Source organism: Macadamia integrifolia, unplaced genomic scaffold (assembly GCF_013358625.1).
Source record: "Macadamia integrifolia cultivar HAES 741 unplaced genomic scaffold, SCU_Mint_v3 scaffold2527, whole genome shotgun sequence".
In the NCBI taxonomy this organism is placed as follows: Eukaryota; Viridiplantae; Streptophyta; class Magnoliopsida; order Proteales; family Proteaceae; genus Macadamia; species Macadamia integrifolia.
This window is the reverse complement of record NW_024868775.1, coordinates 4,900-26,356: the sequence shown is the minus strand read 5'-3', so window position 1 is coordinate 26,356 and position 21,457 is coordinate 4,900. Positions and strand designations below refer to the sequence as shown.

The 21,457-nt window shown below is 39.4% G+C and overlaps 1 protein-coding gene across 1 annotated transcript; it reads left to right on the top strand.

The window, feature by feature from the left end:
• The first annotated feature begins 10,045 nt into the window (after positions 1-10,045).
• LOC122066689 lies at positions 10,046-11,958 on the top strand. Its single transcript, XM_042630533.1, has 2 exons — positions 10,046-11,095; positions 11,281-11,958. The coding sequence occupies exons 1-2, from the start codon at positions 10,046-10,048 to the stop codon at positions 11,956-11,958; spliced, it is 1,728 nt and encodes a 575-aa protein (XP_042486467.1).
• The last annotated feature ends 9,499 nt before the right edge of the window (positions 11,959-21,457 follow it).

The following is a 21,457-nucleotide window of genomic DNA, read 5'->3' as shown; positions in this document are numbered from 1 at the left end:
TTTTTCTAAAAGATGATTTTATTAGAAAAAAGGAGATACATCAAGAGCAAAATAAAAAATAAAAAGAACACGATCGAGACCGCTAGAGCAACTTGCAAACTCCACCTTCGGCATGGCCATCAGCAGAGAGAGCAAACCGCGCCCTAGCAGAATCTGAATCTATGCCTGTTCGTCACATCATTTTCTAACTCATTTATTACGTGTCTTGGGAAGGACAGCCGATTCAGAAATCCCAGACTTTGAAGCCTTCTTCGTAAGATAGTCCGCAACAGCATTGGCCTCATGAAAGCAGTGAGAAATTTTCCACGAGATTGAATTCAGGAAAGGGGTGATGGACACCCAACGTTGAAGCACAAACCAAGGAATCTGGTTTGTCTGCACTGCAACCACCACACCAGTAGAATCGGACTCAATCCACACTCCCCTAACTCCTGAATTTTTTGCCAACATCAACCCCTCCAAGATTGCCTCAAACTCAGCTTCAAAATTTGTTTTGATACCCAAGAAAATGCTGAAAGAGTTACATCCCTGACCTTCATTGTCTCGCATCACTCCACTAGAGCTTGCCCTTCCTGGATTCCTCAAGGAGCTACCATCAACGTTGATTTTAATCCAGTTCGGGGGAGGCTTGCACCAATGCACTTCCAGGGGGAACAAAATTAGGGGCTTCGTGATGTTCTTCACCTCTCCCTTCGATTTCCCAAATAAAGGCCAAGCTCCTTGCGAATAAATTCAAAGGTATGGGCATCGGTTCTTGCCTTGTCTTCATGACATCATCTATTCCTGTCCCACCAGTTATTTACAGCAATAATTGGGAAGCTCATTAGCCACGGATTGTTTAAGTTTAGAATTATTGCCTTGGATTTCCACCACATGAATAGCTCTTCCACAGAAAGATGCACCGGCCAAGAGATTCCAAGGCATGCACAGAATTTTTCCCAAATGCAGACTGCATAAGGGCATCGGATAAAAACATGATCAATGCAGTCTTCGTCTTGGTTGCATAAGAAGCATCTGGAAACCAACTGAATGCCATTTCTTTTCATCAGGTCGTCCGTTGGGAGCCTTTTGCGGGTGAGCCGCCACCCTAAGGTAGAGTATCTAGGGGGAAGCCCTTTTCACCACACCAGAGAAGACCAAGAAACCTTTGGAGCTTTTTCCCTAATTTCTTCCCTTGCGAAACCCATGGAAAAGGTTCCCCTAGGAGACAACTTCCATGCACAAATGTCCTCCACCTGGGCAGGAGGAAAGTTGATCTCCTTAATAATACTGAACACATTATTAAGAAGGTTGGAACTCACCACAGGAAGATTCCATTGTCCATCCCAGATAAACTCCCCCACTTTTGTATTGGTGTTAATGGAAGGAAGAATCATAAGATGCATCTCATCCAAAAGCAACTTAGGCCCCCACCACTTGTCCTTCTAGAAGCTGGTCAGATTTCCGCTGCAGATGATCCATCTCTTCTTATCATCCACAAAGTCCCAAACCTTCTGAATCCTAAGGGCTATAGAAGAAGATTTGCTACCTTTAGAGAAGTCACCACCCTTCTTGACGAATCTAGCTCTAAGGAAGGAGCTAGCATCCATCTTCCCATGCTTAATCCTCCAAACCATTTTACTTAGCATTGCCGTATTCGAATCTCTTAGATTTTTGATTCCTAATCCCCAGTCCTCTTTAGGTTTGCAGAGAGAATCCCACTTCACTGTAATCGCTCTCGTAGTGTCCACCTCCCCAGTCCAGATGAAATTTCTCATCCATATCTCCATAGTGGCAAGAAGAGATGAAGGCCACCAGTATACTGGAAAGGTATGAGCAGGAATACTAGAGATCACCAATCTGACCAGCTTGATTCTTCCCGCCATTGAGAGAAGCTTCCCCTTCCACCCCTCTAAGCGACCCTTCACTTTGTCGATGACAAGCATCAGAGCATTATTTTTAACTTTTCCCTTAAAAATTTCAACCCCTAGATATTTTGTAAGGAAGTTGCAGCTCTGAATTCCCAGGTGTCAAAGATAGCCTGCTTTTTGTCCTGGGTAATCTTCCCGAGAAAGAGCTTGCTCTTATCTTGATTAATGCATTGGCCTGAGAACTCTTGATACTTAGTTAGAAAGCCTTTTAAATTACTGACATACTTGAGAGACGCATTGGCGAAGATGAAAATATCATCAGAGAACAGAATATGACCCGGAGTAGCAGCACCTCTTGGGCCATGGATTGGCTTTATCTGATTCGCCTGGACCAGTCTCTTTAGGCCTCTCGAGAGAACTTCTTCCGCAATAATAAACATCGGTGATATCGGATCCCCTTATCTTAGACCGCACTCCACACCAAAGAATCCCTGCGGCCCTCCATTAACAAGAATTGATATCTTGGTAGATATCAGGATTTGGTGAAGCCACCCAATCCATCTCTCTGCCAAAACGGCGCAGAACCTAGAAGATGAAATTCCAAGAAATGGTGTCATAGGCTTTTTTGATGTCTATTTTCAGGCCTAGACCCCCTCCTCTAGCGGACAAGAACATCAAATTGGAAAGCTCTGACACCATACTGATATTGTCATGTATCAGCTTTCCCTTCTGGAAAGCACCCTGCTTTCAGAGATCAACCTGGGAAGAATAGACTCTAGTCGCATCACCATCACCTTTGATATAATTTTACGAAAGAAATTTCCCATACATAGGGGATGAAAATTTCCCAGAGTATTAGCCCCCTCCATCTTTGGGATCAAAACCAAGAAATTATTATTGACCCCCTTAGGCATAAAGCTCGAGCTGAAGAAGTATCTGACCGCGTCGTAAATCTCTCTATTCACAATGTTCCAGCATCTTCTGAAGAAGGCCCCAGGGAAGCCATCGGGACCGTGCGAGCTATCCCGGTCAAGCTCCCATACCGCTCTTTTAATCTCTGCATCTCCTGGAAGAGTATCGAGGTGCAAGCAATCTGTTTGGTTCAAAACCAAGGGGTACTATTCAACAATTCCTCATGCTCCACTGTCGGCACTACTTTATGGAAGTTCTCATAAAATTCTACTATGCAGTCTCCCAACTGGTTTTGCCGCCCAACCGTAGACCCATCCTGCTTCTTGAGAGTTCTAATCATATTCTTATTTCTCCTCATTTTAGCAGAAAGATGGAAGAACCCAGAGTTTCTATCACCAAATTTCAACCATCTAATCCTTGCTTTTTCAGCCCAAATTTTTTCATGATTTTCCATGGCCTTAATCCGGGCTGTTTTTGCATCAGTCTCCAGAGCATATAATTGATTATTCGTGCCATCAGTATCAATCTGATCCTAAATCAGAGAAAAATTCATTTTTGCCTCTTCCTGCACTCTTTCGAGATGAGGAAAGGCAGATCTCGCCCAGCTACTTAGCACGCCCTTGAGCTTTTTTAGCTTATTTATGAGAACAAATATTGGAGCTCCCGAGATCCATTCTGCCTAGGAATTTGCCACCACACTTTCAAAATCTTTGTGGTCCATCCAGAACTAATGAAATCTGAATGGGCAGTTACTAGGTCTCTGACTAGCATCAGGGGAGAATGGTCAGGACCAATGCGCTGGAGAACATATTGGGAGCAGTCTTGAAAAAGGGTCAGTCAATCTTCATTACAAAAGCTTCTGTCTAGGATGGCACAAACGTTCCCTCGCCGCCGATTATTGGTCCATGTGAATTTCCTACCAATCGAAGGCACCTGAGACAAGATACAAGCATCTACCATCACACCATATTCCGCCGCGGAACCCAAGCTAAAGTTCCTAGGACCACATTTTTCATGGGACTGGAGAGTGGCATTAAAGTCACCCATGAGAGCCCACAGGGTGGGAGTAATAGGGGAATCAGCCACCAGACTTGTCCATAAGGACCTTCTCTTTGCTCTGAAGCTGCTGGCGTGCACAAATGACACCTAAATTGGATTAAGGCTCCATGTCATAAAAATTGTAATGTGTTGTTCAGAATCAGAGACAACCACGGGCGCACCCAAGTTACATTTCCACAAAATCCACAAGTTAGAGATTTTGTTTACTCTATTATTATAAAGAAAATCACAATGAAAACCTAATTTATTAAAGAATAAATTTGGGAAAGCACTCACAGGAACCATCGGCTCTGTAATACAAAGAAGGTCCAGGTCCTTCTTCTTAATGATGTCGCTCAAGGCTCGCTTGCCGACCGCCTTTCTCATGCCTCTGATATTCCAGAAGGTAATCTTCATAAAATCACATGTGAAGGGCAGCTTGAGGGTCAGCCTTTGTAGCCTGCCCCGTCGCTGCGATGGACTTCCCTTTTCTTCTAGCTTCACTCTCCGCCCTACGTATGGCACTATTCAGGTCTGCAACCTCATGGTGCTGGATAATCACTTTGCTTCCTACAATATGAGATGGGGCCATGCCCAATATAACGTGATCCTCTACACCCTATTCCTGCCCCCATCCACTCTTGCCACCTCTAGCATGAGAGCGACCTCCTCGTCCTCCCACATACAGCACCCTGTTTTTGTGAGGACGTAGGTTGCGATGTAGCTGTTCGCTTCCTGCATTCTGAGTCACCCCTACCATTTGCTCCCCTTCAGCCTCCTGTAGGGCGTTGTTTTCTTCTCCTGATGCAATCGATTCCTTCTCAGAAGAGTACTCTTCAGATTTGGTATGGTCAGATCCATACCCGTATCCACTTTCACCAAGTGGGTTATCCACCATCAATGGTTCCTGGAAATTACCATTTAGGGCATGAGATAGCGGGAGTAAAATCTTCAAATTTCCCGGGTTTGGGTTGTCACGTTGACCATTCAAAAAAGGCGGGAGATCTCCCTGCGCTGTAGGAGTTCCTCTAATTGTGGGAGTTTCCTTAAATGTAGGAACTGAATTATCCCTTCCAAATGGGAACTCCCACCACCGCTGAGAGATCCAAAGTTTGCAACCATCGGTTCTCTGCCGTTCTCCGTCCAGGCATTGCCGACCTTGTCTAAGTTCTCTTCATTCCTCATCTCAGCGTCCTTCCTTTCCTTATTTTTTTCTCTCTGCATTGATCGAGAGAATGACCCGGTTTTTGGCAGAAAGAGCATCTCCCGATGTCATCCTCATACATGATTCGTTGCTTGAACCAGAATAGGTTGTCTGTGCCCGGTTTTCTCTCCACTTGGATCTCCTCCACGCGGGATCCGCCCAGCTCTACTTTCACCAGAACGCGTGCATAACTTCCTATGGTGGCGTTCATCGTCCTGCGATCAATGTCCATAGGGCGTCCCAAGGCTTTGGCCATCGATAACAGGATTCTCTCGTACCAATATTCCATCGGCAGTTCAGGGCATCGAATCCACACCAGCTTGGTCTGGGTATGATCATCGTGAATGCTGAACTCTGGGCGCCATCGCTGGAAACGAATAATTTGGCCTTTGACCTTAACTAGCCCTCATCTCCATATAGAAGACGTGTCACCTTCAATGTCAAAATGGAACAAAATAAATCCTTTACCCAAGGGGGCTAAGTTCACTCTGCCTTTCGTGTTCCAGGCTTCCTTGGCAGCACTACGCACATCATTCATCGATACAAGTCAGAAGTTAAGTCTACCTATCAATGCAAAATTAAAGCTTTGAAGTTTCTCTTCATATGCCTCTTGAGGGATAACTATCTTGGTGAGAGGTCCTGCATGAATGGGGTCAGGCAGGTCCTCGATGTTTGGCAAGGATCTCTTAGCCACTGTAGCATAGGAGTTCTTCCTCGGACCGCTCCCTAAGTCCCTGTTTACTAGTGTCGTCCCATTGGTAATCTCCATCTCAGGCTGAGCCTCCTTCTCCATTGCTGCCTCACACGGGAGGCCAGGGTCCTCACCTAGATCAGGGAGAGAATGCTCCCTACATGCAGGCATCCAAAAATCTATTTTTGTTGTTTACCCCTATCCGGCAGCCGATCCCCATAGTGGTCGAGAGAACCCCCTCAGAATTACCTTCCTCTGCTCCAGAGCTTCTCTCACCTAGGTTGCTCATTTTCCACAACAATTTTAGAAAACAACTCAAAGTGGCCACTTTAACAAAACACCGTATCCGTTGGTCCCATTCAATAATTCCTTGAATGAATGAAACTATTCATAGGAACTATGGCAGTTATGCATCATTTATTAGTCGACACACTTCCTTCCACAATCACAGTATCAACAATCCCACCCAAATCGGTTCTTAAGTAGGAAAACAAATAATAAATGGTCTAAACAATAATATCTCATTTATATCAAAGAAATATGTACACACAATGATAAAATGAGAAACATTCAGAAACCACATATAATGTGATCACTATAAAGGAGTGTCATGTACAAATACAAATAACCAAACACATTAATTCTTAATCAGAGTCATGCCTGCAATAAGATCCGTGTAAACTTTGACGTGCTTATGCCTTAGTCATAATCATCATATTGGTCATGATATGTACAATATACACTCTTGTTTCTGAATTATATTTATAAAACTGTATCAAACTCCAAAAAAAAATTCGCTTTACAAAAATGCTTATCATTCTTGGAGTAATTCACAGCTGCAATATTGTCTTAATATATTCTCAGCGACTCCAAATGGTGTCGACAACCCGAAGTCCTGAGATAATGAAAATATTGCTATAGATGTGGCCTCAAAGCATGCCATGAACTCTGCTTTCAAAATAAAAGCAGATAGCCAATAATGTTTTTTAAACTTCAAAGAAACTGGCTCACCATTAAGTAGAAACTCATGTCTAGATATAGACTTTCTACATTGAGGTATCATACATAATTAGAGTCTTTATATTTGATCACTTCCAAATAATCAGATTCTCTATAGGTAAGCATGTAGTTCTTAGTTCCCTGAAGGTATCTTATTACTTTCAATCACATAGTTACCCAATATGGAACTGATGTCATGACGAGTGCCAAAAATATTATATACATTCTGAATATTCTATGGGCACTACTATAAATCAATTTTATCACATTAGATTATATATACAACACTTGGTCAATAAATATACAAAAGTTATATCCCTCTAAAACTTTATCAATATAGATTTCTTGTGATAGCTTAGATAATTGGTGAGATGTTAGATCAAACACCAAGAAACACGAATAATAAAGAGACAATAGATCCGTACGACACAGAGATTTAACGAGGTTCACACACCAGGGTGGTGTGCTACGTCCTCGGGCAAAGAAGAAGATGATTCATTATGCAGAAGAAAGATTTACACCCTAGCAGCGGCGAGGAAAAACTCGCCCTGAAGCCCTAGCTGCGTGAAAACCCTAGAATACAATGACTTTCTCAATAAGCAATAGTACATTATATATACTCCAAAATCGTGGGTCGACCCATCGGGTCGGGTCAATCCGGGCTTGGGCCTGCTTCCATCATAGATCTCAGAAAAATTTCCATTCGGGTCGTCACCAAAATATGTCGAATCGGGTCAATCTTCAAAATGGGTCAAGAATTCGAGACAAACTTAACATGAGATATAAGATAATATATCTTTAAGCCAGCAACAAAAGTGGCTAAACCCATATCTCTCATTTAGAAGTTCTTGAGAGAAAAAAATTTCATATTGCTCATCTAAATAAGATTATTAATTTCTAGAAATATAAACATGCTCCCACTGAGTTTCATATATGTACATCTATATAGATGTTCTCAACAAATCTGAAAGAAATAAATGAAAATGTGGTTAAACATGATATATACCACTATCAGGAAGCTTTTTTAACTTTGTATACGAATTTCTTATATATGCGCATTAAATCTTTCTTATTCATTAAATTCTTCATACTGGTTTATGTAGATTTCCTCATTTAAGTTCTTATTCAAGAATATACTTTTCACATCCATTTGGTGAAGCTCCAGGTCATAATAAGCCACCAGCACTAAACTGATCCTAAGAGAATACTTCTTAGAAACAAGGGAGAATGTTTCATGGTAATCAATGTCCTCTATTTTTTCTGAGTGAAATCTTTACAACTAGTCTGGCTTTATATCTTTCAATATTACCTTTCAAGTTACGATTAGTTTTAAATACATAAAATCAATCGCCTTAAAACTCTTAGGTAGTTTGAATGAGTTTCCAGACATCATTATTACTAACTGATTTCATCTCATCTTTCATGGCATTTATTAACTTTTAAGAAAACCTCATCATAATGGCATGTGAAATTTATGTCATTCTCAATTCTAATATCGAACTCTGATTCTTAGATATATTATACAACCATCCGGAATAGCAGACCTATTAACTTTCAAAGGTCCAACATAAATTTCGGTTGAAGAACATTCATAGTATTCCCTATGATAACTACATCATAGAGTGTTACATGTTTTGTAGTTTGTTCACATGATTATTTTCAATAGTCACATATGGAACAATACTATCACAAATACAAGCATCAGTAGCGAAATCTGATATTTCTTAAATACCACGTTACATAGTTTCTCACTCCCACTAATGTTATCATCCTCTAAAAATCTAGCAGTACATATTTACATAATTCTGGTACTATAAGTGCTTTTAAAGATACAATAATTTGACCACTAACAATTACCCGTAAAGTAATAATTTATGGTTTTAAGGTCAAATTTCATTTTATGAAATTCAAACAATGAAGAATTTACCTATCATGCTACATACTAATTTCATAAGGGTATGATTGCGTCTTCTGCAATGCCAGGTGTACTAAAAATTATTTATTGGGGAGTTATACACTTCATCTTAAAGAATTAGACAAATATAATAATTCTTATGACAGTTACTATATTTTACTTAGATTGCTTATCTTTAATGTAATCTAAGCAAATAGTGAAATCACTGAAGTCAAGACTTGATATTATTCTTTCCTTCACTAATCTCTCTTTTCTAGGTCTAGATATATGACCTAAGCATTTATGTCATAAGGGCGAGGATTCAATATTGTTGGATTCACCTTATATACAAAGTAAGATAAGGGTTTCTAAAAGAGAAATATAATCCAAAATAATTTTATAAATACCACTATATAAATATCTAGTATAAATTAGATTATTATCTTCATAAACATTTACAACTTTATTCACCAAATTAAAGTTGTATATTTCAGAGTCAAGTCGATTGGGGTGAGCCAGAACACGTGATTTCTGAAATGTCTCTAGCTGCCCTTGAGGCAGGCTGAATTATTATTCATCACCAGGAAGTAGAAGAACTTGATCATGCTATTACAAGAGCAGATGGCGAGGCTAGAAGAAAAGGAAAATCTACTACTGCGACAGGGCAGGCCTTAAGGTATGATCATCAGGCTATCCCTAGGAATTGATTTATAAAGATCCTCTTTTGGAACATAAGAGGAATGAAGAAGGTAGTCGGAAAGCGCGCCTTAAGAGAGTTAATAAAGAAGAAGAACCCTGATCTCCTTTGCACTGCTGAACCAATGATCCCAATAAGTGATTTTCCAAATCTATATTTTAATAAATTGGGATTTCACTCCAAATTTATTTACAACAATAGGACGGGTAGAATTCCGAACTTATGGATAATGTGGAAAAGAAATATGGCCTGCCCTGTGGTGATTTCTAAATCATCTCAGCATATTTCGGTATCCTTGACTTGGGACCTCTCCCAAATTCAAGTCTCATTTGTCCATGCTAGCAGTTTTTGAGTAGAGAGGAGAGCTCTATGGTTGGACTTGGTAGCGGATACTCCTCACACCCCCACCCCTTGGGCCATGGTCGGCAATTTTAATGTGTACCTTTAGTAGCATTAAAAGAAGGGGCTAGGTAATTTTAGTTTGGGGTCTACTGCGAAATTCAATGCTATGATAGACTCTTGTTCCATGTCTCATCTGCCTTCGAGTGGAAGAAAATTCAACTGGAGTAATAATCGAAAAGTTGGCATTGTTTCGGCTATGCTCAATAGAAGCTTCTGCAATGAGCAGTGGTTATCTATCTTCCAAGACTCCTTGCAACTATTGCTACCGAGAATTGCTTCTGATCATGGGCCAATATTGGTGGCCTCTGATGCCAGCTAGTGCCCCTCAAATTTCCCTTTTCGCTTTCACCAATTTTGGATGGAACATGAAGACTTCGTCAGAGTTGTGGCTTTGTCCTGGTCTGAATGGGTCTCTGGATCCCCTATCCTTGTTCTCACTTCTAAATTGAAGCGGCTGAAAAGGGACCTAAAATCCTGGGTGAGAACTGCCTTTCCTAACCTTGATGAAGACCTAGAGTGTGCGAAGAAGACTCTGAGCCAGATTCATGACCAGATTACAAGCAAAGGGATGAACGATCATCTATTTGCTCTGGAAGCTGATGCGAAGACGGGATTGGTGAAAGCCTTGAAAAACCATGAAAAAATCTGGGCTGAAAAGGCGAGAATCAGGTGGTTGAAAGCCGGTGATAGGAACTCCAATTTTTTTCACCTTTTAGTCAAAATGAGAAGCAACAAAAATACATTCAGAGCGCTCAAGAAGCCGGATGGGACCATTGTGGAAGGGCATAATCAGATAGAGGAATATATTATGGACTTTTACGAGAGGTTCCATAGAGTCGCCCCCACATCGAATCATGAGGATTTATTGGATAATATTCCAAAAGTTCTAAATCAGATGGACTGCTATAAGATGGACTATATTCCTGGGAATGAGGAAATAAGGAGGGCAGCTTGGGAGCTCGACCTGGACAGCTCACCAGGCCCTGATGGATTCTCTGGTGCATTCTTTTGCAAATGCTGGGATATGGTGGAAGTGGAGGTTTGCAACACAGTGAGACAATTTTTTGGCACAGGGTCTATGCCAAATGGGGCGAATAATAATTTTCTAGTATTGATTCCAAAGGTGGATGGTGCAAATACGCTTGATAGATTTCGGCCTCTTTGTATAGGCAACTTCTTCTGTAAAATCATATCCAAAGTTATAGCGATGCGCCTTGAGACTCTCCTCCCTCGTCTGATCCCAGAAGAGGAGAGTGCCTTTCAGAAGGGGAAGATGATCCACGACAACATATCTGTGGCTTCTGTGATTGCAAATTTAATGTTCTCTGCAAGCAAAGGTGGGGGCCTTGGACTTAAAATTGACATAAGGAAGGCTTATGACACTATTTCTTGGTCTTTTATTTTTCAGGTTTTGAGTAAATTTGGCTTCTCCAACAAATGAATCAATTGGCTGCACCAACTCTTGCTATCGACCAAAATTTCTATTCTGGTGAACGGAGGTCCTCAGGGCTTCTTTGGGGTGGAGCGTAGTCTGAGACAAGGTGATCCTATATCCCCCATGTTGTTTATCATAGTAGAAGAAGTTCTATCTAGAGGGTTGTCAAACCTGGTTCAGAGCAAGAGTCTCCAACCGATCAGTGGCCCAAGAGGCTCCAACCGATCAGTGGCCCAAGAGGCGTTACTACTCCTGGTCACATTTTATTCACAGATGATATATTCATCTTCACCAACGCCTCCTTGAGATATGTTAATGCTCTGAAAGCCTTCTTGATGAAGTATCAGGACTTCTCAGGCCAATGCATCAGCTTAAAGAAAAGTAAGCTTTTCCTAGGAAAAATAGCTCTAGCTCGCAAGGAGACTATTGCTGATACCCTTGGAATTCAGATATGCACCTTCCAAACTCACTACTTAGGAGTTGAAATATTTAAGGGTAGAGTGAAGAAAGAGGCTCTGCTTCCTGTGATGGACAAGGTGAAGGGTCGTCTAGCGGGTTGGAAAGGAAATCTCTTATCTTTGGCTGGCAGAACAGAGTTGGTTAGATCAGTCATTGTAGGTATCCCTAACCATAGTTTTGCTATTTATTGGTGGCCATCTTCCCTTTTGTCTATAATGGAACGATGGATGAGAAACTTCATTTGGACGAGGGAGACTGAAACTTCTAGAAAAATTACTGTTAAATGGGACTCCCTTTGCAAGCCTAAAGAGGAAGGCAGTTTAGATATCAGGAGACTCCGAGATACCAATAAAGCTATGTTGTGCAAGCTTGCTTAGAGGATCAAGCATGAGAGGACAGCCACCAGTTCCTTAAAGCTCGCTTTGTCAAAAAAGATGGTAACTTCAAAAAAGGAGTTTCTTCTTCTATTGCCTTGGGGGTAAAAAAAGTTTGGAGTTTTGTGGAAGAAAATGAAAGATGGATAATCGGTAATGGTAATCTTACCAATTTCTGGAAAGATAAATGGTGGGGGCCTAAATCCGTTCTAAAGGAGCTACAAAGATCAGACCTGCCTACTCTTAGCTTTACCGCTAAGGTGAGAGAATTTATTCGTGATGGAGAATGGGCACTCCCTGAGGTGAGATCGGTGGAGCTGAGAAGAGTTTTTGATAAAATTAAGCAAATTAAAATTCCTTCAGGTGAATTAGATGACACATGCTGCTGGTCTTTGTCGACTCTGGGAACTTTCTCCATAGCCTCAGCTTGGGAGGGCATCAGAAGGATGGCTAACAAGACTCCATGGAGCACTCTGGTGTGGAGGAAAGGTCTGTCACTTAGGTTTTCCACTATTGGTTGGCACCTTGCACATGGTAGACTGCCAATGGACGACAGATTAGGCATAAGGTGATTTGCCTTGCTTCTAGCTGTGCCCTCTGTAACCAAGACAAAGATAGCATCGATCACATATTCCTCAGATGCTCCTTCGCGACCTCTGTCTGGACATCTTTTGCTAATTGCTTTGAGGTGAGATGGAAAATGTATCCGTCGATTGATAGTCTGATTTGATGGTGGAAAACGAAGGGTAGAGTAGTAAATCTCAAAACACCTTGAATGATGGGCTTCTCTATTATAGCAGCAAATATTTTGTGGGAAAGGAACAGAAGATGTCATGATAACACCTTCAGGAATGATAAGCAGATATTTGACTTCAGTCGGCAAGAGCCTTGTCTTTGCACAGGTGAGGTGAAAGGCAAGGTTAAATCTCCGACTGATGTTATGTGTTGTAGGAGATTGGGATTATTTGCAGTTCCATCCAGGCATCTCCCTCCTCTGGAAGTCCACTGGTGTAAACCTCATCTGAATTGGCTTAAGATTAATGTTGATGGTAGCGCTCTGGGAAACCCAAGAAGAGCAGGGGCTGGAGGGGTAGCTCGCAATTATGATGGCCAGGTTTGTGATTCGTTTAGTATTTTTTTAGCCATAAAACAGATTTATGAAGCAGAGTTTGAGGCTGTTATAGAGGGCATTTTGATGGCAAAGGCACTGGATGCAAGGGGTCTTTAGATAGAGTCTGACTCGGCTGTGGTGGTCACTGCAATTCAGAGAAACCATATCCCATGGTTCACTCTTCAAAAATGGTTGACACTTCTTCCTTTCCTGGAATCGATCCTATGGAAGATCTCTCATTGCTTTCGCAAAGCAAATTCGATAGCAAACTTCTTGGAAAAACAAGCTTCCAAATCTGGAAATTTTGAGTTCTCGGTGTCTTTCCCCAGATATGTAGTAGAGTATTTAGAGAATGATATTCAGGGTAGGCATCATTTTAGATTCCTATAGGGCTTTTGCTAGCTCTCTCTGCTGATGGCTATGCCGAAGGTGGAGATTGCTAGTGGCGCTAGGGGTTTCTGCCTTGCCCTTTACTTTGGTTGTTGATGTATATTTTCTTTTCCTTTTAATAAAGATCATCTTTTAGCAAAAAAAAAAAAAACATATTTCAGAGTCAAGTCTAGATAAGTTTAGAACATATAGAGTATTCATAAGGTCTACTTAGAATCGATTATCAATAATGACTCTACAAGTATCGATTGCTCGAACTCTAGTATCTAATAGGTTTCCACTAGACTTTACTCTACATTCATTTTGAATTCAATATCATGAGGTATCCTTACATGGAAGATTAATAATAACACCCTAGTGAATTTTCAAACATCACATGAGATTAGTTAGTATTGGTTTGAAAACATGCAAGGATTTACATTATTACCCTTCTTTTCAAACCAATCCTTATCTAACTGTCTTTCTGGAAGTATCACTTCCCATTGTTAGTTTTAAAATCTTTGTGGAGGATTCACTATCTTTCTAGGTGTAATTTTTTATATTCTAATGTGTAGAGAATCATTCATTTTTTTCATCTTGCTTCAATCTCAATTCCTTTTGAACACACATTCTTAGGATTTGATCTAGGTTTCACTTTCGTTTACATTATGGTAGATCTTAAAGGGTCTAAACTTTTAAGAAAATGAATTTAACATAATCTAAGCAATGAATGATTTATTATAGGGAACATAGTAGGTAGAACTTTTATTAAAGAGAAATAAATAACACATGTTTAGCATAATATTAGGCTTTGAGTTTTAACAGTAATAAAGCAACCTATTGCATCATTACAATCTATCCTTCGGGATCGAGATAGTAACATGCGAGTGGTTCAATTCATAGGTATCTTCCTCTATAGATAATCATTAGGGAAAAATTATTTAAAGTATCAAAATGATCAAGAAAGACATATATTTAGATACTCACATTCTATCTTGATCTCTAGGCTTTTAATAGATCAACTCAGTCATTCAAGAATGTATACCTTCGGATATTCACATTCCATCTTTGACTGTTATATAATGATCATCATAAAGCCCTAAAGTTTTCTTTTAAATTGAATCTATTATACTTTTATGTATAGAGCCAACAATACAATTACAACTAAGAAAAATGTGTACCTTTGGATACTCCCATTCAACCCAACTATATAATCATTAATGCTCTAAATCCCTATATGATTTTAATTTAAATTGAATGTATCTCACAATAATGTCTAGGGCTAAAGTATATAATCCATACAACTAAGAAGAATGTGTACCTTCGGACACTCCCATTCAACCCAATTGCACGATTATTAATGTCCTAAACTCTTTTAAATGAAATATGTATATCACTATTTAAATCTAGAACCAAAGATACAATTTATACAACCAAGAAGAATGTGTACTTTGAATACTTCCATTCAACTTAATTGGAAGATTATTAATGTTCTATACTTATTTAAACTTCAATGGTGATATACTTTCACTTAGCATACATTCAACATAAAGTGTTCTTAACATTGCATATATACATCAATTTATACTTATTTCTTTCAAAAATAGTTTCCCAAACTAATGGAAACTAAAATAGAAATAATAAACAATCATTAATAGAATCAGAAATTACAAGAATTTGATTCCAAATATAGTATAAATTGAAGTGTACATAATAAACTTATTTCTATTTATAACAGAATCACAAATAGTACTAAATAGGACTAGAAATCCATCTAAACAGTCAAAAAAAAATGTGTGCATTTGGACACTCCCATTCCAACCCAACTATTAGACTAATGATTTATCATAATGTCCTATAGTTTTATCTTTAATTTGATGTTATCACAGTGAATTTAAAACATAATAATTCTTAAATCATAATAAGGATCTTGCCAATACACTATAAATCATTTCAATACAATAGGGGAATACAACATAACGTTCACCATCAATGGCGTGTTGTTTCCAGCAGAGCTTGACGTAGCCATTGATGCCATCCTTGCACGATCAACCTTCTTCTTCTTCAATGGAGGTAGGTTTCTCCTCTTAGTATTTTCTCAATGCACTTCTCTAATGGGCGAGATTAGTACGTAACCATTCAAGGGGGGGGGGACCTAGTCTCCTTTTAATAATACAATTCCTATCTCCCATTAAGGTAGACCAATCAATTAGAGAGTAAGTTTTCTCTATTTGCAGCCAAACTAACATAGTGGGTATCCTTAATAGAATCCAAGATAATATTCAATCAAATCAAATATTGGGTTTCCATAATAAAACCCAATCAATGGTCAATTGGGACAAATATGGAAAATAAATCCTACATGGTCCATATTTCAAAAATCTATAACGTTTTGCTTGAGGATCCTTGTATGTAGTACCTCACTAATCACAAAAGACTCTTCTTGAAGATTAATAATGATTTCATTCTCAGAAGTAACCCTTTCTTTTAAGGGCAACTATTCATTCCGCTGTCCAAAGTCCAAACTGGGCTGTCTGAGCTAAGAATTTCTGAATGATCTGTAGAGACCATAAACAAATAAGATCTCATTCCATACGAAAGAAACTGATCGCCTCCTTGAACTCATTAGGACTGACTTCCTTATGGGTTGTTCTGGATTCTCCCCATCCTCCATAAAGAACAATATTTGGAAGAATCCACAATAACCCAGGAGGAGGATCAACGCTTGTTTAGAAGAATAAAAATAATTTTTTGGTAGGAGAAGAATAACATAACAAGTCGTCAATTATAAGCACTGTTAACAAAAACACGCATTTTAAACATGTTTCCGTTTTTTACCGTTTAAAACACTTTTTACCTTACGTTTCCCAAAGATACTTTTTTGTTTTTGCTTAAGATCAGCTAAAGAATATATTAATATGAAAGAAAAATATATAGATTAAAAACTCCTCAAAACTGTGGAAGTAAACACTTGGATTCTCCTATCCACCTTCGGCATTGCAATCAGCAGACAAGAGGATCCACAAACACCAACAAAACTGAACTTAAGAAAACCTATATTGAGGTTTTCCCTGAGCATCCAAAGTTAGATACTTAAAAAAATAGCAAGCTTCAAGCATTCCCGTTCTAAACATGTTTAAAACACGTTCCCGTTTTTATGACGTTTTTTAAGACTTAATTTTTGAACATAATATCTACTTAATTGACCATATATCTCTCTCCTAAACTCTAATCAACCTAATTCTTTCACCAACTTGAAGTTAACGCAATGGACTATATTTCTCATGATATTAACTTCAACTCAAATTCAATTCATAGGCCCCGAAATTGAGCTATAAATTAACTGACGTATTTGCTGAAAAATATTTTTAAAGTGATGAATCCTAACTCTAACTGAACATATATCACTTCGAGAGTGTGTTGACTATGTTGACAACAATGAACAACACCATAACCTAGTCACATTGCTCAATAAGACTTTGGGCATGTGTGGTGTATGAATTGAGAATTGGTGTTCGATGATATTCAATGATATGTCTTAAAACTTATAATGAAACATGAGTTATATAGGCATTAATGTTAGATATTGTAGTTGTTTTGAACTCTAGATGTAGATATTCATATAATAATTCCTTAATTTATCTGGGTATGCTACTGTTTTTTTAATCCCATTTGTTTGAAATCTACACATTTGAAACCCGTACCGTCTGTTTTCCGATTTTTACCATTCTCCATTTTTTTAACCATTTATTTGACAGTATCATTCAAAAAATTTTACTATTTAAAACCTGTACCATCCATTTCCCTTTTTTTGTCGTTCCCATTTTTGCTAACTATGGTTATAACCAAGGTTCAAAATTTCAAGTTTCGAAAATGAAATTTTGGTTTAAATTTTCAAAACCTGGTTGAAAGCAGGTATTTTTTTTGGGCTAATTCTAGAAATTTGGGTTTCTTTTTTTTTTTTTTTTTTCTAAAGGATGAATTTATTGAAAAATAAATGGAAAAAATTACATCCAAAAGAAAACAGAAAATCAAGCAGGCACGCAACCACTAAGGCCACTTGCAATCCCCACCTTCGGCATGGCCATCAGCAGAGAGAGCAAGCGTAGGCCTAGCAGAAGCGAAATCGATGCCTGCCCGAGTCGTCATTCACTAAATCATCTGTTACAGGACTGGGAAATGATGTCGAGTAGTCAGAGACTCCCGACTTAGCTACCTTCTTCGCCAAAAAATCTACCACTGTATTCACCTCTTGAAAGTAGTGGGTGATTTTCCATGAAATGGACTCAAGGAATGGAAGGGCAAACATCCATTTATGTAGAACAAACCAAGGGATATGATGCTTCTAAGTTGCAGACACTATAGCTACCGAGTCGAACTCAATACACAAGCCCCTTGTGTTCATATTCTTAGCTACCAGAATTGCTTCCATGACAGCAATAAATTCAGCTTCATATATTTTTTTGACGCCCAAAAAAGTACTAAAAGCTTTGCATAGCTGACCATTGCTGTCACGAACAATACCTCCTGCTCTTGCGTGACTTGGATTTCCCAATGAGCTACCATTGACATTAATTTTGATCCAATGACCCGGAGGCTTACACCAGTGCACTTCAAGCGGCGGCAAGAACTTTGGGTTAGCAATTGACAGCCCCATTTTTCTGCAGCACATAATATCAGCAGTCGATTTCACTTCACCCTTAGAGCTCCCTAAATATAGAGAAAGATCCTGGCAAATGTATTGAAAGGAGTAGGCCCCATTCCTTATTTTTCCTTCATACCGTCTTCTATTTCTTTCCCTCCAGATCGGAGCAGTAATGATGGGAAGCACTATCATCCAAGGATTCTTTAAGTTGATCGAACTTGCTTTTCTCTTCCACCAATGAAATACGCTTTCAATCGACCCGTGTTCAGTCCATATAGTTTCAAAACAAGAAGTGAACTTCTCCCAAATATCCTTAGAAAACGGACAATGAAGGAAGATATGCTACATGGTTTCCTCGTCCTGATCACAGAGACTGCACCTAGAGGCCAGAAAAATTCCCTTTTTTTAATAACCTCATCCGTTGGAAGGCTTTCATGAGCTAGGCACCATCCAAAGGTTGAAATTCTTGGAGGGAGGTTTTTATGCCAAACCAAAGAATTCCAATGCACAGGCGGAGAAGGTCTTCTAATGTCCTCCCAAGCTGAAATAGTAGAAAAAGATCCACGAGGAGATAGCTGCCATATACAAAAATCCTCAAATTGGACACTGGGGATCTTCACCTCCTTTATTGCAAGGGAAATGTTCCTGAGAGAGTTGGATCCGACATTTGGGAGCGACCACTCACCATTCCTGATGAAGTCGCTAACCTTGGCATTGCAGGGAAGGGGAGGTAGGTCAGGATTCTGAATCTCCTCAAGAATGGATCTAGGGCCCGACCACTTGTCTTTCCAGATCTGAAAAACTACCCCAAAATAGAGTATAACATGGAGTGATATAGAACTTCAATTACAGAGGATCAGGGAGGCTGATTAGCATCAAAACATAGCTCGAGTGTACCTTTTGGAAGGGTGATTCAACCCTTAAAAACTAAGACAAATGCAATGGCCTGATGAGAAGTCTTCTTCTAAATCAAGGTTCTCTTTCAGAAGATGGATTCAAAAACAAAAATCGAATCTACCAAAAGATTAAAACAATGAAAAATTGATGAATGAGTCCAACTAACGTACCTTCTAGATCAAAATTCAACAGAGAACACAAAGATGATTGGTAGAGGCTCTGACGACGAGAGATGAGAGAAGGAAGAAGACGAAACGATTACCCAAGTCAATAATGGAGACTTACGGGTCTTAGGTCTCTTGACTGAAACCCAAATCAGGAATACCTTAGGGTTTAACTACTACTCTTCTCATGTGACGATACGTGACTGAGAGAATGTAATAGGAAGAGATTTGAAAGCTTTATTAGAACCCTAAATAAAATGCAGGTAAGAGCATACATTAAAAAACCTAGACAAATATCAGAGTAGGGTTAAAGGGTTACCATTCTTGCAGCAAATGTGTTTGAAGATCAGATGTTTCAGGCGCTTGAAGATGGAAGAAACTACAGTCCAAGAAGATGGAAACCACAGTCGATTTTCCAAATCTCCAATGAAGCTTCAAGCGTCGGTTTACATTCGTGAAACACAGTTCGAACGAGCGATTGAGGAAGTTTTCACGAGTTGCAGATCATTGCTCAGGAGCTCTTGGGCAGAGCAAGGTTGTTTCTCAAGAGTTGTAGAGTAGTGCTCCAGTGGAATAAGGGGAGTTGTGGGATGAGAGGAGAGGCGCGGGTTTGAGAGAAGAGAGTTGGACTTTTCAGTTCGTTTGAATTTAACACGATTGAGAGATTTGAGCGCGCAGATTTAGAAGGAAAATTCTCTAATTTAGGGACAGTTTGTTATCCGTCTCCAATTTTACGACGTAAAATTTCCATCTCCAATGACAGATATGTATCGAATTAATCATATAGATTTTGGTTTGTTCAAATTTAGTGCGATTCAAAGATTTGAGTGCGCATACTTGAAAAGAAAATTTCTTTAAATTAGGGATAGTTAGACGTCTGTCTCCAATTTTGCGATGGAAACTTTCTATCTCCAATGATAAATATATATCAAATTAATCATAGAGAATTCAATACTTTCGAATCTAACACATTTTAGTACGTTCTATACTTTTAGATACGTAGCGACGAAGCTATTTCTGTCTCAAATGATTTATTTAAGGACTGAAAAATTCCATCGTAATAAAGATGTAAATTCAATAAAAATTTAATCATAATAGCGATGGAAAATTTCCGTCTCAAATATTGGGACAATAACATTTCTGTCCCATATAGTGCGACAGAACTATATCCGTCCCGAATAGTTTATTTAGGGACGGAAAGTAATCCGTTGTAATAGATGTAAAATTTATTCATAATAGCGACAGAAAAATTCCATCCCAAATATTGGGATGGTAACATTTTTGTCCCATATATTGCGACAGAACTATATCCATCCCGAATGGTTTATTTAGGGACAAAAAGTAATCCGTTGTAATAGATGTAAAATTCAATCACAGTAGCAACGAAAAATTCCGTCTCAAATATGGTGACGGTAAAATATCTGTCTCAACTACTAGATATGTAGCAACGGAATTATATCCGTCCCAAATGGTTTATTTAGGGGACATATATTTCATCCGTCCATAAAAAGTGTCCCAAATACCCTATTTTCTTGTAGTGAGGGGTGGTTGACCTTTCCAGTGATCCCAGCTATGCTAGGAGTCCTCAGATGGAAGGAGAGAGATCAAGTCCTTTTAAGGAAACTACCCTTTAAGACCCAATCAGCCAGCTGGGGAGGATTCAATTACTGCTTTGAACGATTCTGAGGACAACTCAGCCCAAGGTCAATTGGAGGTTATTCTCCCTTCAAATAACTCCCATAGACAAATCGCCCAAGACCCAATTATGGTGGAGACTCTACTTGGTGAAAGTGGATATGGGTCAGACCCATCGGACTATGACAACTACTTGTCGAAGAAAGGTTCTCATGATTCCATGGAAGAGGATCTTCAAGATGGTTTTAAGGTTGACAACCAGGGTGCATTAGACGCTAAAGAAAAAGGCCCGGTGCCTCGCATGTTATGACCTCATAATAATAAAGCAGTGTATGTTGGTGGTCACGGGGGGTGTGGGCAGGCTAGAGTTGGTAGAGGGGGGCATGGATAGGAATGGGGCTGACCGGATCATATCATCTCGGGATTATCCCAATCGCAGATTGTGGGAGGAAGGGTGATAATTCAACACTAAGAGGTGGCAGCGATTGAAAGTTCTATCAACCTTGCGGAGGGTGAAGCTAGAAGGAATGAGAAAGGTGTTGCAGTGATGGGGCATACCTCAAAGTATGATCGTCGGGCTGCCTCCAAGGAGTGATTTTATGAAGATCCTCTTCGGAAGTGACTTAATCAAGCAGAAGGATCCAGACCATATTTGCATTGCTGTGCAAATGATGGATGTGA